The 15,655-nt window shown below is 43.6% G+C and overlaps 1 protein-coding gene across 1 annotated transcript in view; it reads left to right on the forward strand.

Annotated features, from left to right (window-relative positions):
* Nucleotides 1–15,655, forward strand: part of LOC147027242 (uncharacterized) — a 151,019-nt gene that overhangs the window by 2,784 nt on the left and 132,580 nt on the right. Inside the window, 2 exon segments of the mRNA XM_085883506.1 lie at nucleotides 2,813–4,354; nucleotides 5,409–5,536. Of these exon segments, the coding sequence (XP_085739632.1) occupies nucleotides 2,887–4,354; nucleotides 5,409–5,536 (1,596 nt within the window). The 5' untranslated portion in view covers nucleotides 2,813–2,886.

Here is a 15,655-nt window from a genome sequence, read left to right on the forward strand (position 1 = left end):
GTGTGTGTGTGTGTGTGTGTGTGTGTGTGTGTGTGTGTGTGTGTGTGTGTGTGTGTGTGTGTGTGTGTGTGAAACTCCTAGTTTATGGTAAACCTAATTCGTGCGTCGGATGTTCTTTCAGACAAGTTGTGCCATGACTCCATTGCTCTTTGACCCAGTTTTCTTTTTCTTTTTTTCACCGCTTTGCAAATTTGATTTTAAAAATTAATTATATTTTTTTCATACAATGCGCCATTTATTTATTGTCTACACTTGAATGCAGTTTTGATATTACCAAATGGCTCCTCCAACTCCCCCATTCTCAATCTCTCCAACTCCCCCATTCTCTCAATCTCTCCAACTCCCCCATTCTCTCAATCTCTCCAACTCCCCCATTCTCTCAATCTCACCAACTCCCCCATTCTCTCAATCTCTCCAACTGCCCCATTCTCTCAATCTCTCCAACTCCCCCATTCTCTCAATCTCTCCAACTCCCCCATTCTCTCAATCTCTCCAACTCCCCCATTCTCTCAATCTCTCCAACTCCCCCATTCTCTCAATCTCTCCAACTCCCCCATTCTCTCAATCTCTCCAACTCCCCATTCTCTCAATCCCTCCAACTCCCCCTTCCTCTCAATCTCTCCAACTCCCCCATTCTGTCAATCTCTCCAACTCCCCCATTCTCTCAATCTCTCCAACTCCCCCATTCTCTCAATCTCTCCAACTCCCCCATTCTCTCAATCTCTCCAACTCCCCCATTCTCTCAATCTCTCCAACTCCCCCATTCTCTCAATCTCTCCAACTCCACCATTCCCTCAATCTCTCCAACTCCCCCATTCTCTCAATCTCTCCAACTCCCCCATTCTCTCAATCTCTCCAACTCCCCCATTCTCTCAATCTCTCCAACTCCCCCATTCTCTCAATCTCTCCAACTCCTCCATTCTCTCAATCTCTCCAACTCCCCCATTCTCTCAATCTCTCCAACTCCCCCATTCTCTCAATCTCTCCAACCCCCCCATTCTCTCAATCTCTCCAACTCCCCCCATTCTCTCAATCTCTCCAACCCCCCCATTCTCTCAATCTCTCCAACCCCCCCATTCTCTCAATCTCTCCAACCCCCCCATTCTCTCAATCTCTCCAACCCCCCCCCATTCTCTCAATCTCTCCAACCCCCCCATTCTCTCAATCTCTCCAACCCCCCCATTCTCTCAATCTCTCCAACCCCCCCATTCTCTCAATCTCTCCAACCCCCCCATTCTCTCAATCTCTCCAACCCCCCCATTCTCTCAATCTCTCCAACCCCCCCATTCTCTCATTCTCTCAATCTCTCCACCCTCATTCCCCCCCCCCATCTCAATTTCTCCAACCCCCATATAATGTCTCGACCCCCGCTTTTGCATTTGTGCTGGAGTACTCCTACCAACCCCCCCCCCAATGACGGGGGGGGGGGAGGTGGCGGAGACTACGTTGGGATTATGTCGGGAAAGGCTCACACAGCCAGGCAGCGCTGGAACCCCCATCCTCCCCCCCCCTCCCCAGGCACTTGCTTGCTCTAAATAGAATGGAAACTAGAAAACATCCTAAAATGCAAAACCCATCCAAGTCTGTGTCCACTTTTCACTCAAACTATACTTGAGGAAAATGAGAGCTTTAAAAAAAAAAGGGAAAAATTATTAATTAGTCTTCTCTATATTTTCATAATATACAGGTCGTGGACAAAATATGGAAACACCTGGGAAAATGAGGGACACGAAGCAAACGGCTTCCACATAGGTGTGGCCCATGTGCTGCTTAAGCAAATAACATCCAAGCACGCTTGGGTCATGTCTAAAAATAGGACTGTGCATCCTGAAGCTCACCTGGATCAGGAGCAACAGTCAATCAACCCCCACCCCACCACCACCCCCCTACACACACACACACACACACACACACACACACACACACACACACACACACACACACACACACACACACACACACACACACACACACACACACACACACACACACACACACACACACACACACACAATGTTAAAGCAAATGTTGTCATAAGGCAATTTGGATATCTTGTGAACACCAGAGATGTCCAAAGGCGAAGGTGGCAGGAGTTCGAGGATTTGATAATCCGAAGGGATGGAGCGAATCAGCCTTGGTGTAGTGAGTCTGTGTTGGGTTCTGGAGAGAGAAGAGTGAATTTGGGTCAATTTGCATTGGTGTTCCGAAGATGTTATTTTGACTCATTCACTCCCTTGGATTAGAGCACTGGCATTATCCTACATGTACCTGGTGTTGGCTTAATGGTTAGAGTGGTGGGCTTGAGATCCAAGGATCCTGAGTTCAAATCCTGCTCCGTCATCCTTCCCAGGTCAGCAAAATGAGTGCCAGCTTGCTGGTACACTGTGTCGGAGTGGTGACCCGTCCAGGATTGTGTCCAATAGCCAGGGAGACTACTTAAGCAGCACCAACGCTCTGCACGGAGTATGGTCCCAACGGATGGATGTGGCATCCATCCCATCGACAAACAAGTTCCATTCGACAGCGTTGCTGGTCTATTTCCCCGAATGAAAGGACGACTTGCTCTATGATTCATCACCCTATCCATGGCATAGTTTTGAAATTGGATAATCTTATTTGTGAATAAGTGCGTCAGAAGCGAGTGCATTATCTTTGAATGAACCGGTGAAAATCCGATACACCTTTACTTTTGTATATTGTCCTTGTGCATTTACAAGCTCTTCAATGAGCCTTTATAAACACATTTGGTAAACTGTTATCCAACAAAACATTTTACGTTTGTAATTATCATGTTTTTCTGTCTGCAATGCAGGAAGCATACATGTTTGAGGAATGCACAAGATGGACATGCTCTCTGCTCTGTAGACTCTGGGAATTTGAGTCGCCATGGGTGACAAACATCAGGCGACCCAGAAGGCCTCAATCGCATCTCGCCTTCCAAAGTTATCTTACATTGGCTCCAATCAACGGGAGTCATTCTGCACAGACCCCGGAGGTCTCAGTCCTCCTGCGCAGTGCTCGAGTCCTCCTTCTCATCCCATTTCAGCTCCTTGTATTGATGAAAAGCAACCGGGGACCAAGAAACGTGGAATATTTCGTGCATTTTCTTTAACGTTGCATCGACGGCGTTTGAGCTTTGGACAATTGAGCCGCGATTCTGGAAATCGCAGTGAATGTAGATCTTTGCATGATTCTTCAGAGTCCAGTAAGGACTTGTCGGCCAACGGTACACATTCCTATCACACGAATAAGAACTGGAATAGTAAGAACTCGTGGGTTCCTCAGAGGCAGCACGGAATAGCCAGTGGGTCTACAAGACGTTCCTCCTTGAAACGAGAATCTCTTTTAGCATTTGGACCATTTTGGGGTTGCTTGCAGCAGTCACGATCAGAAGATAATGATGCCGATCTTCTGAAAAGCGTTCCGGATTCCAAAGGCACCGCGCCACAAATTCCCCGCAACATCAATGATGGGAGCCGCGATGCCTCGAGTTGCAATGTGTCAAACGAAGGTAGACTTGGGCCCGTGAAAGCAACTTTAAATTGCAAAGCTTCAATGGAGAACGTTTGCGAGGTATGGAGCCTAAAAAGCAGAAACAGTGGAGACTATGAGAACGTCATCGTAGTTCCACAAACGCATCATCAGGATAAAAATGAACCACTCGTACAGATTGATGGTGCCAACACAGTACAGAAACTTGATACCGTGTTGGACACAGCTTCCAGAACCAATCCGCTGCATTTGGTGGCTAACGGCAATGAAGCAAACCAACCATGCAAGCAGAAGGCTACAGACATTGTTAAACATGCAGCAGAGCAAGAGATGTTCAATGTTGAGGATGCTGATACTGTGACTGAGACTCCTGAAGTTGATTTGGAGACGGTCAGTTTTTCAGATATTGAAAAAGACATTGGTTTCCCAAGCTTGGCATTGCAACAAAGTGACTGTGACATGCAGGGCTCTGTTGATGCACTGCCTTCAATACCCGAGAGTCCTGAATCCTCCCATAGTATCGACAGTGCGTTGATGGAAGATTTTTTGCGTGGAGAACCAGTAGTTGAGGCTGAGACAGATACTCTCATTTGGAATGCCATCGTTTTGCCACAAGGACAAGAGCAACACACAAAGTTAACGTCAGTTCCCTCTTCTCCGATGAAGCTCGAGTCCTTCCCAGATGAAGTTGCGCTTGCTGTAAATGAAAGTAGTTGGGCCACTTGTCTGCAAGCGAGTGACAATATTGACATGGCCGCGACCATCAAGTTGCCCCCAACTCAGAGCGGAATGGATTGCTCTGAGCAAATCGGTGGCGTTGGGACTCAGGACGTCAAGGAATGCCAGCAGTTTGAGAATTCAGGTTTGTTATATTGAGTTGCATCATATATATATATATTTATATATATATATATATATATATATATATATATATATATATATATATATATATATATATATATATATATTTATTATTATTATTTTTAAATGATTCTCGGTTTTTTTTAAAACCGTCTGAGATCGATTTTTCTGCTTTTTTTTCTTGCTTCTGGCAGCTTGGCTGCTGGGTAGCTATAATTTTGTTGAGGCGCGACTATGCCGCTGATGCTGTGCCCCTTTACCATTGTTGATTGCTCAATTCAGTACTGTATCGTGATGATAAATCACATTAAAAAATAATAATAATAAAGAAATATATATTTATTGATCAATATGGATTAGCAGTTCTTTTGTGGCTTAGTTTAAGCTCAAAATGAAAAGATGTTTGAATTTACTGCAAACGCCATTTTTTAATCCTCTTTTTTTTTTTTAAGTCTCCTTGCCTGGTGAGCTTGTCTGCACTATTGATGTAACGTTTCATGGGTTATGGTGACATTTTGTTCCCACTGCTTTGGCATCCCGGAGACTGGTGACTTGAATCCAACACACTATGTAGGATTTGATTTGTAATGTTTCGTAAATCGACATAATTCCAGGAGAATTGTCAGGAAAATGAACAATCCATAATTACCCGGCCATGTTGCTCATGGCAGCCAGGAAGTGAGTATTCTGCCTGCACTGTTTGCTCGTAGTGTAATTATGCCAGTCCACACTTCTGGTTGATTGTTAATGTCCTGAAGCCAATATTGCACAACTTTTGAAACCACTACTGATAATGGCAGCTCTATGGACATACCTTCAACGCATGATAAAGGACAGCTTAAAAAGGTGTGGTGTATTGCATGGCTCGTCACGTGATCATTTAAATTGTGCATACTTTGCAGAGTAATATTTTCATTGTCTACCTAGAAGTTGTGTTATTGTTTAGCACAGATGAAATTTGAGAGGACAAAAGGGTGCAAGGTCTTGAATTTTGGTAAGTTCAAAATCTTACTTTTTGTTGATTGACGTTGTACGATTTTGATGATTCCCACTAGATTCAGGAGAACAGAAAGGATGCGTTCACAACGAGCTGAACGTGAACACGCAGGCTTATTTGGATAAAGAGGAGGAAGTGAATAGGATTCGAGCAGCAAGCTTTGCTTCATCTGGGGTAAACAGCATGGTACGTGTCGGATTTTGTTTTCCACTTGCAGTCCATTGGTTTAGGATCTGTTAAAACCTTTCGGGAGGGGGGGGGGTGGTGATCTCATCTATTCAATATGATGTGCACTTCTACTTTCATCGAGTAAAAATAAATTGTTTCTTCAATTCTTCATGATTGATCAAAATGAGGCCATTTGTTTGAATGGGGGTTGGAGTGGGGTTGGGGAGATGGTTACTCTGGTCAAAATACCCAATAATCCTGAGATATCTTGGATTAACTCTAGACCATATACTTGTACATCTTGTGTATGCAAGGCTGACAGGATGGCTTAGAGATATGCACACTTTCCTCTAAGCTGTCTACCTTGGGATTGAATCCCTACCCAGCGATGAACTGTCCTGCCGGTGATTCGTCGATGTGTGTGTGTCACAGGGACGTTAAACTGGGCATACCTTCTGCCGACGTAAGGTGGTGGAGGTTAAAGATCCCACGGTACCCTTCGCGAAGAGTAAGCGAGCTATCGCCGGCACCCTGATCAAATTACAAATCCCTGCCCCAACTATGTACTGCTGGGAGAGGGATAGCAAATCCCAGGCCAATAAACTGCTCCTGAGGAACCAACGCTCTGCAGCACAGATGATGGTACATCAGTCAGTCATTATGTATGCAGGAGGAGGTAATTGAGAAAAGGAAAATAAGGGATAAATAAGAGAGCTCGGGAGATTATTTTTGTTATTCTGAGGAAGGTTTGGCAAAGGAGTTTGGCAGTAGATTATAATAATAGGAGGTGAGATAGATGGAGATAGTTGTGTATCAGAACATGTAGCCACAGCTTTGTTCATGCATCATGCTAAATACCCCATATGTAAGTAAGTACCTTATCAAATCTAAAACGGCTTGGCTGATCCATCCATCCATTGGGACCATACTCTGTGCAGAGCGTTGGTGCTGCCTATGCAGTTAACTTGGCTTTTGGGCACAATCCTGGACGGGTCGCCACTCCGACACGATACCAGCATGCTGGCGCTCATTTTACCGACCTCGGAAGGATGGCAGGCCAAGTTAACCACACCTGGTATTAATTCAACAGCTGAGCGGGATTTGAACTCAGGACCCTAGGATCTCAAGCCCACTACCCCAAACATTAAGCCAACACCAAGCATGCTTGGCTGATCTCTACCAAAATTAGCATACATGCTGGGGATACCTGCAGGCCAGTCATGGGAACAATTTGAATTGACTCCTTAAGGCCCTGTCACACCTTGACGATTTAGCCAGCGTATGCCGACGTATGAAAAATTTGTCTAATACGCTGGCACACGTCGGATACGTTATGGGTAAGTTTTGTATACGTTAAGAGCACGCTGGCATACGTCGTAGTACGCCAAGCTCGTCGACAAATTTTAACATGCTCAAAATTTTTCGACGTATGCCAGCGTATGACTCACATGTTCTGCATACGCTGGCCATAAGTTGTCGGCACGTTATGCGATCGTTGACACACGTCGACACACGTTACTTTTAAGTGACCCATAAGTCGAAACACGTCGAGGTAATGTCTAGCGTCAGTGTTCCAGACTCCATGGTTTTTTTTTTGTTTTTTTTTATTCGGCATTTTTTATTCGGTGATGTTGACACTTCGATTTCTAGTGCGGTTATAATATAATATAATTAATAGGCTGCCGCTCAACGATTTAAATCATAACCGCACTAGAAATCGAAGTGTCAACATCACCATCATGCCGAAGAAAAATTAAAAGAAAAAAAAACATGGAGTCTGGAACACTGACGGGTTCCTCCTGTGTGAACCCCATTTTTATATACCAATTCCCCTAAACGCTGCCAATACGCCATTATATGGTAGCTGTAAGTTAGTAACACGTTCATTAAGTTCTGTGGTCGTCCGGAAGACGTCAAATATATCTACATACGTCAATATGCATTGGAGATAAGCAACACATAGGTTCAAAGCACGTTACTCATAGGTTAGAAATAAATTTCGGGTAAGCTAAACATTACCTCGACGTGTTTCGACTTATGAGTAACTTACAAGTAACGTGTGTCGACGTGTGTCAACGATTGCATAACGTGCCTACAACTTATGGCCAGCGTATGCAGAACGTGTGCGTCATACGCTGGCATACGTCTAAAAATTTTCAGCATGCTTAAAATTTGTCGACGTACTACGACGTATGCCAGCGTGCTTCAGCGTGCTCTTAACGTATACAAAACTTACCCATAACGTATTCGACGTGTGCCAGCGTATTTGGCAAATTTTTCATACGTCGGCATACGCTGGCTAAAACGTCAAGGTGTGACAGCGGCTTGACACTTCGATGTCGAGTGCGGTTATGATTTGAATCGTCGAGCCGCAGCCTTTTAATAGGCTACGCCACGTGATCGTCGGCGATACGCTGCCGCGCGCTATGCATACGTTAGACTATCGTTGGGCATAGGTTGTGAACGCCGACAACACGCTAAGCATTCGTTGGTATAAGTTATCTATACGTTATCGAAAAGTTCTGTGTATGTTACTAATACGTTATGCATACGTCCAACTCATTATGAATATGCCCAAAACTGGAAAAAAAACCATCAATAGTTCAGCATATGCCAGCGTTTTACATACATTTTGATACGTTGTCATACGCTGGCTAAAACGTCAAGGTGTGACAGCGGCTTTACCCTTTGAGAGTAGGGCAGGGACTGATTAACAATATCGACACATTATGTGAAGCACAATCATCCAAGTCACAAAAAGTACAAATTACCATAATTCACTGTCAGAGGGAGCGGTTATTTACCAATCTCGAGAATCCTTTACACTTTTTGTAAGAATGGAATTTGACAAAAGAAAAATATATGTTGGCAAAGGATGTTGTCGATTAGTCGGGGGAGGTGAGGGACTTGAAACACGTCTTGTAACAGAACATGTTGTTGTTGTTGTTGTTGTTGTTGTTGTTGGACATACAGTGAAATCCCTTGCACAGTTATCCTAAAAGTGTACAAATAATGCAAATGTAAGTATAAAACTTTAATGGACCAAGGTGACAAGTATTATTTTTGATAAAAAAGCAATGTATTTTTGTTGTTTAACATGAAATACTTCCTTCGTTACAATGAATTGCACTTATGATGCATACTTGCATGATATCTGACTTATTCAGTCTTCCCCTTTGACACCAAAGCCTATGGAGAAGGTAATGACTTGGTACCAAAACAGGCTGCCTGGTTGTGATAGAAGACTTGTTTCTTTCCACATGGATCAGTATTAGTTAAATTCTTATGACCTTTCACTCTTGCCATTGCATTGAAACCACACTCAATTGTAGTTGGAGATTCGCCCTGAGTCTGGGACATCGGTGGTTCATCGGCACCCTGGCCGAGTCGTACCAAAGACATTAGGAATTGGGAACGGCACCGGTAGAGCGCGTAGCTCCGCCAGGCCGTACAGTTTGTTTTGTATCTCACTGATATTGCAGATCTGGATCCAGACCTGAAACAAAATGTAATTGGCTTGTTCTTGTCATCTACCCAACTCATTCACCAAGTTTTGTCTGAATCCGTCTGCAACTTTTTTTTTTACATAATCGTGATATATATATATATATATATATATATATATATATATATATATATATATATATATATATATATATATATATATATATATATATATATATGTGTATATGTATATATGTGTATATGTATATATGTATATATATATGTGTATATGTATATATGTATATATATATATATGCATATGTGTATATATATATATGTATATATATATGTATATATATATATATATATATATATATATATATATATATATATATATATATATATATCATTTTTGGCCTCCTCTCGCAATGGTGAAGAATGGGTTAATTTTTTTTTTTAATCTCTTATCCAGATTCAGACTGGGATCTTCACCAAAATCAAATCCGTTCATCCTTGTTACATACCCAAACAGTCCACCAAGTTTCGTCCAAATCCGTCCACAACTTTTTTTTTGATATAGTGCTATATGTACCTCACCCTCACCCTAACAGCTCGGTGAAAGATCACGAAAAAATTATCGGATACACATTCAGATCTTCACCAAAATTGAACCAGTTTGTCCTTGTCGCATACCAAATCTGTCCACCAAGTTTTGTCCGAATGCGTACATAACTTTCTGAGATATCGTGCTACATATTGTTTTTGGCCCTATCTCTCAATGGTGAAGAAAATTCTCGAATCCATACTTAAAAAGTTCTCAGACCCATATCCGGGTTTTCACCAGAATATAATCAGTTCTTCTTTGTCACACACTCAACCTGTTTCCCACGTTTTGTCCAAAACTGTCCAACTTTTTGAGATATCCTTTTCACATACAGACGCGTGAAAATATAACCTTTGTCCATCTTCGGTGGCAGAAGTAAAAAACGTTACATGCTTGACACTCGGTATTTGATCGATAGAGAATGAATAAACACCTTTTGTTGGTATTCTTTGGGGTTCGTGAGATGATCCACCAACTGTGAAGAGACGACTGCCACAGATGTTCTTACAATACCCTACTCCTTGTGAACACACCATCTTAAAATATCCCATGCCTTGTTAACCCACCAAAATCCAGGCTTATTGTTCAGGGCACTCTCTTGTGACTCTTTTCTTCCACTTGTAGAACTGTCTCCTTTGAATCTGTACAATCTCACTCTTTTTCTCCTGGGCTTCAAGGTGGCAATATCGTGCAACACAATCTCATGTCGTTTTCTTTCCTCCCCATGATGCTTTCTTCACCATTGAAACTCTCCAACATCCACCACCCTCACTTGCAGGTTACTATATCACTCCCCATTTCCCCCGTCGCCGTCCCCCATCACCCACCTGCTTTTTGTTTCCGTTTCTCACGCCACAATCCCACTGTCAGTGTAGTTCGCCATTGTCAATCATCTGCTTTCTCCATGAGCTGCAATTTCGTATCTGGAGGAAAAGAAAACTAGTTTGAGTATGCCTTGCCACTCGGTTAAGGACATGACCCTATTACCTTGTGCGTGAAGCAGAAAGCAGGGTTAATCAATTGCTTCAGTCTTTCTATCTGTCTGTCTACAGCCATCAGTATCTATGATCGAGGAACAATTTGATTCCAATTGAATGTTATATTTTGAAGACTACAGACAATGAATTGGAACATGAACCTGCAATTTAGCAGTACTTTGGCTCTAAATTTCGAAAATTGTTTGGAATGTCATCCTGATCATGCATTTGTAGAAAGGGGTAAGGTAATTGTTTTAGTCTGTCTACCTTTCTGGCTGTGAAAGAAAATTTAAAATCAATCTAAACGGGAAACATGTTTTTAGGGACGTCGTGAAGGATACAAACAGGCATGAATGACTAAACTTGTTAAACAAGAAAAAGAGCAATCAGAGATGGCAGATCCTCACCATGACTGCTTTTGTGTGGTGTATTTTGTTTGGCGTTTGTGTACTGGTGTGTTATGTAATTAAGAAAAGACGTAAATAGAACTGCTGGCAGTGATCGGATACCAAGATGTCCCACCTTGATGGAACTCTGCTTTGATTGGACACCTGACCCTGGCCCATGATGTATTTTTTTTTAATTATTATTCATTTGAATTTAGAATGGGATTAAATATATATTCAATTCAAATTAAATGGAGCATCAAAGAGGTACAATTCCATCATTGGAGTCATCAGAAGAAACCCAAACAAGCAAAAAGTAATGATGAAGTCATCAGGAGGAACCTGGATAGGATTCACATTTCAACTGCTACTCCTCCACCCTCAAACCCATCCAGCACAGCCAAGTGAGCCTATTCCAAAAAACCTAGATCAAAAAATGAAATAATTCTCGCTGCCAGACCATATGTCCGATGAAGTTGAAATTTAAAACATGTACTCCCGATTACTACGAGATCACAATTGCGAAGTTTCACGTCGATTGATTTAGTGGTTCCAGAAAATACATTATTTAATATTTTTCTTAAATCCAATATGGCTGCCAAACCATGTGGCCTATGATGTCGTATGTGTGAAGCTTTTGTTCCTCATGGATAGGCGGCCATATGTGTAAAGTTTCACCTCAATCTGTTCAGCCATTTCGGGGAAGATTTATGAATGTTTTTATTTATTTTTTTTATTAACACGATTGCTGCCGAATGACATCCCCAAAAAAATTGTAGACCATTTTATCCCAAGACGACCCTCAAAATTTTTCATACTGATCGGATGTAGCATTCTACATATGCAATTATGATGTCAGAATGGAGGCACCCATGACGTCATCAAAAAAAAATCAAACTCATTCCCCATGAGGAGTACTTGCCGTGTGCCAAGTTTCAAATTTTTTCCCTTGGTGCGGTTTCAGACACAGAGCTCCAATTTTTTTCGGTTTTTCCAACATGACTGCTACACCACGTGACCGATGACGTCATTAGCATTAAAACATTTTTCATGAGTTTTTGCACCAATGGTGAAAATTTAATCTCAATCTGACAATCGTTTGCAGAGAAAAACACAAATTCTGTACAGACAGACAGACAGACCCAAACGCAATACCCTCTCCTTCGACGAAGGGGAAAAAGTGGTGGAAACGACTGTGCATCAATGGTGGTAAACTTCCAAAAATATTTTTTTATGCAGCATTTAAAACTTTAGATTTCAATTTAATAAAATATTTGAACACTGTAGAACCTAAATTGTTTAGGTTCTATTGGCACTTATTGGCACTTCCAAAAACTTCCAGTTTTGCAGTACAGTACTTGGAAAAAAATATTACGTCATTTGATGCCATCTCGACCAATCAAATTTTCCGCTCGCGCTCTCAGCATTTGGGAATATCGAGATTCAGACAAAATGGCAGCTCGTAGGAAATATCGATTGTGCTCGAAAATACAAAGCAGGAGATGAAAAGACCCTTCCCATGTCCTTTTTCTCCAGACCATCATGCGGGGTGTTCCATGAATCCTCGAGTTGACTTTTGGAACCAATTCAAGTTATAGATTATTCCTTTTATCAACATAATTTAAACGAGTCATATCAATTTACTGTTGAATTACCCTTGTGAATGTAGTAATACGAAAGGGAGCACAAGGTTCCAGTTCCAAAAAATCCCCCAAAAAAAGGGAGCACTAGGTTCCAAAAAAATCATTTTACTTGTTAAAGCATTAAACTATTGTATATCCCATGTTCCGATGACTTTAACGGTCAATGATCATGTTGTAAATCTGCTTCAAGGTATTCAAGCTTTGTGAACGTTGCAGAGCAGACCTATTTCATGACTCGTACAGGGAAGGTCGTTTTAATTTGCACAAGACTGAAATGTGGTCAACTCCGTAGATTTGTCCTCCACCGGACGTCATCCTCAATTTACATTCATGGCTCGCTCGTGCGATGTTTATGGTAACGATTTGAAGTGAAGTTTGAGACCGCAAGGAGAACAGTGACTTCACCGGGTACGAAATTTTTACTATACTTTGCTTTATGTTCCTTTTGAATGTAGTAACACTGTAGTGTAACTCTACAGGGTTTAAACATGTGCATGCTCCGATTAATTGAATGGTTATTGTACTGTTACGAATTCCCGCCCGGCGTGCGATCGGCCACGTAACTCGAATCGCGACGTGTCGCCCACCAGAACGGACAATTCAGTCGTGACCCTCCTGGAACTACCGCCAGGAGCCAGTCACGGGTGGGGGTTTAACCTCACCACAACCCAGTCCGCATTCTACCCGCACGAAATAGGGTGAATCGCCAAATGTCGATATACCTAAATACCCGCGCGGGTAGCGTACCGAGGAGTTGTACCACGCCGCAGGTAGACTTCGGACACGAACCGCTTAGCGGCTCGTTCCGTGCTGCATGGATAACCGAGCGGAGTTATTGTCGACCTCGACGGTTCAGATTATTTATTGGGTGTCCACACCCACTACCAACCCCTTACGTGATGCAAGATGGAACTTTCAACGGAGGAAAGGACGCAACGAAACGGGAAAACAGTTCAACAAGCAATTTTATTACACACACACACACTCTGACACACACACACACACACACACACACACACACACACACACACACACACACACACACACACACACACACACACACGCACATATTTACAGTCATACGAAAATGCACATATAACAGTCAAAGCAAGAACAATATGCAGAGTTACTACCGAATACAGCAAGGTACAAGCACTTGTACGGGTGTACTTAATAGAGTGGCGCCACACACACACATTTACACCAAAAGCAAAGAAAACACAAGCCACCCTCACAGGCAAGGAGGCAGTCAGGTCCGTGGACCAAATGAATGTGGGACCTGGGTGATCGGCCAGGTCCACGAGACTGAAGGGGTCTTACCCACACCCTCGTGGCGCGATGGCAGGCTAGCCGCAATGTCCGCGTAACGCGCTTGACTCCGTGCCCCTGGTATGGTCGGTGAGCTCCTCCAGGCGTGCGTCGCGCAGGCACCACGGTTGGGTTGGGGAACGGATGGGGTTACCGGCACGATCTCAGTGCGGATGGGAGGGGGGGGAATTGTTGATGCTCGGGGTCGGGAGAGGGGAATGGCGGACGCTCCATCCCACTAGTGGGGTCCCGGGACCGCACCGACTCTGGTGAACTCTTGCCCCTGAGTCCTCTTCTGCGTCCCTGCTCCACTCCGTGACTCGTCCCTCGACGTCCACTCCAGGCTCCGTCCCCTTCACCGTCCGATCCCCGCAAACACACGCCTCAGACTCCACGACTTCCGACCAGCGCCACTTTCTGCACACCTTTCTGCACCCCTTTCTGCACACCGGCTAGCTCCACTTTCTGCACACCGACTAGCGCCACTTTCTGCACCCCTTTCTGCACACCTTTCTGCACACACGAGCTGCGTTGTCCTCGTGTCTTTATAGACCGTGGGAGGAGCTTGTATGCAGATTTGCGGATCAAAACGCGCTTGGAGGCGGGGCCACGCCACCCGACGCTCGCCCATTGGACGGAGAAAAAGGGGCGTGAGCCTCTCCTGATCCGTTTTCCTCTCCTAAAAGGAACGCATTCACAGTGGGTTCGGAGGCGGGACCATGCTACCCGATGCTCAGTCATTGGATGGAAGAAAAGGGGCGTGAAGCCTTCCTGATCCGTTTTCCTCTCCTAAAAGGAACGCATTCATACTCGTGGCTTGCTGTGTTCAGCAAGAATCACCAAACGGGCCCTGGACAGCACGACGTTCGGTGTTGACTGGTGGTGTGGTTGATGGTTGTGGAAGGAGAAAGGCGAAGGTGGTGGGGGGTTTGCTGTGGTGGTTTGGTTGTTAGCGGGCATCGTTTGGGAATGGCGGTGAAGCGATGTTTGCGGGATGGAGTTGTGGAGGTAAAGAGGCGAAGATGGTGGTGTTTGAGTTGTTGGCGGCTTAATGGTCCAAAATAACGATAGAGAAAGAAAAATGACTAACTCAAAGCGTCGCAGCCCGGATGAATCACACATATTTTCCCTAAACAACAGGTGTGGGCTAACTACACATGAACTTGGCGTCATAACTGATCTAAGGACCCTTTATGGTGTATTGTGAATTTCCACAGCCGTAACACTACCAGCATGGAAATGTGTCGATTAGAAAGCACAAGAACACACAAGGAAACCCAGATACAGGAAGAGGCCACTTGGTTTGTCATCCCTGTGACGTAATCAGCACCTCTGATAATCTGGACAAGGTAACAGTGGAGGTGATGGGTGAAGGGAAAAGGAAGGAGGGAGTACAAATTGAAAGGAATAATTAACTAGGTAAGAAACCACCCTTCCTAACACTTTACATCATCTCACGACTACAGTGACATAATATAAAACTGGTAGTTAAATTCTAATTTTTCTTTTATAAAGTCCTCATATCCAGGTACAGTCCGACAGTATGGTGCACAGGTAGAACACTTACCTTTGAGGTGTCCAGCCTCGGTTCGATTCTGAACTCTGATATAAACTGTTGCTTCACAAGAAGGTGATGGATACATGGGCGTGCCTTCCCTGAGATGGACGATAAGCTGGGCGTTCTATCTGCCAGCATTAGTTGGTGGATGTTGAAGATCGCACGGTGTCTTTCGATGAACAGCTCGGTGAGTTATTGTCAGCACCTTTTTTGGTCA

Source organism: Eptatretus burgeri, chromosome 5, assembly GCF_056783735.1.
Source record: "Eptatretus burgeri isolate ZD-2024b chromosome 5, Ebu_testis_v1, whole genome shotgun sequence".
NCBI classification, from domain to species: Eukaryota; Metazoa; Chordata; class Myxini; order Myxiniformes; family Myxinidae; genus Eptatretus; species Eptatretus burgeri.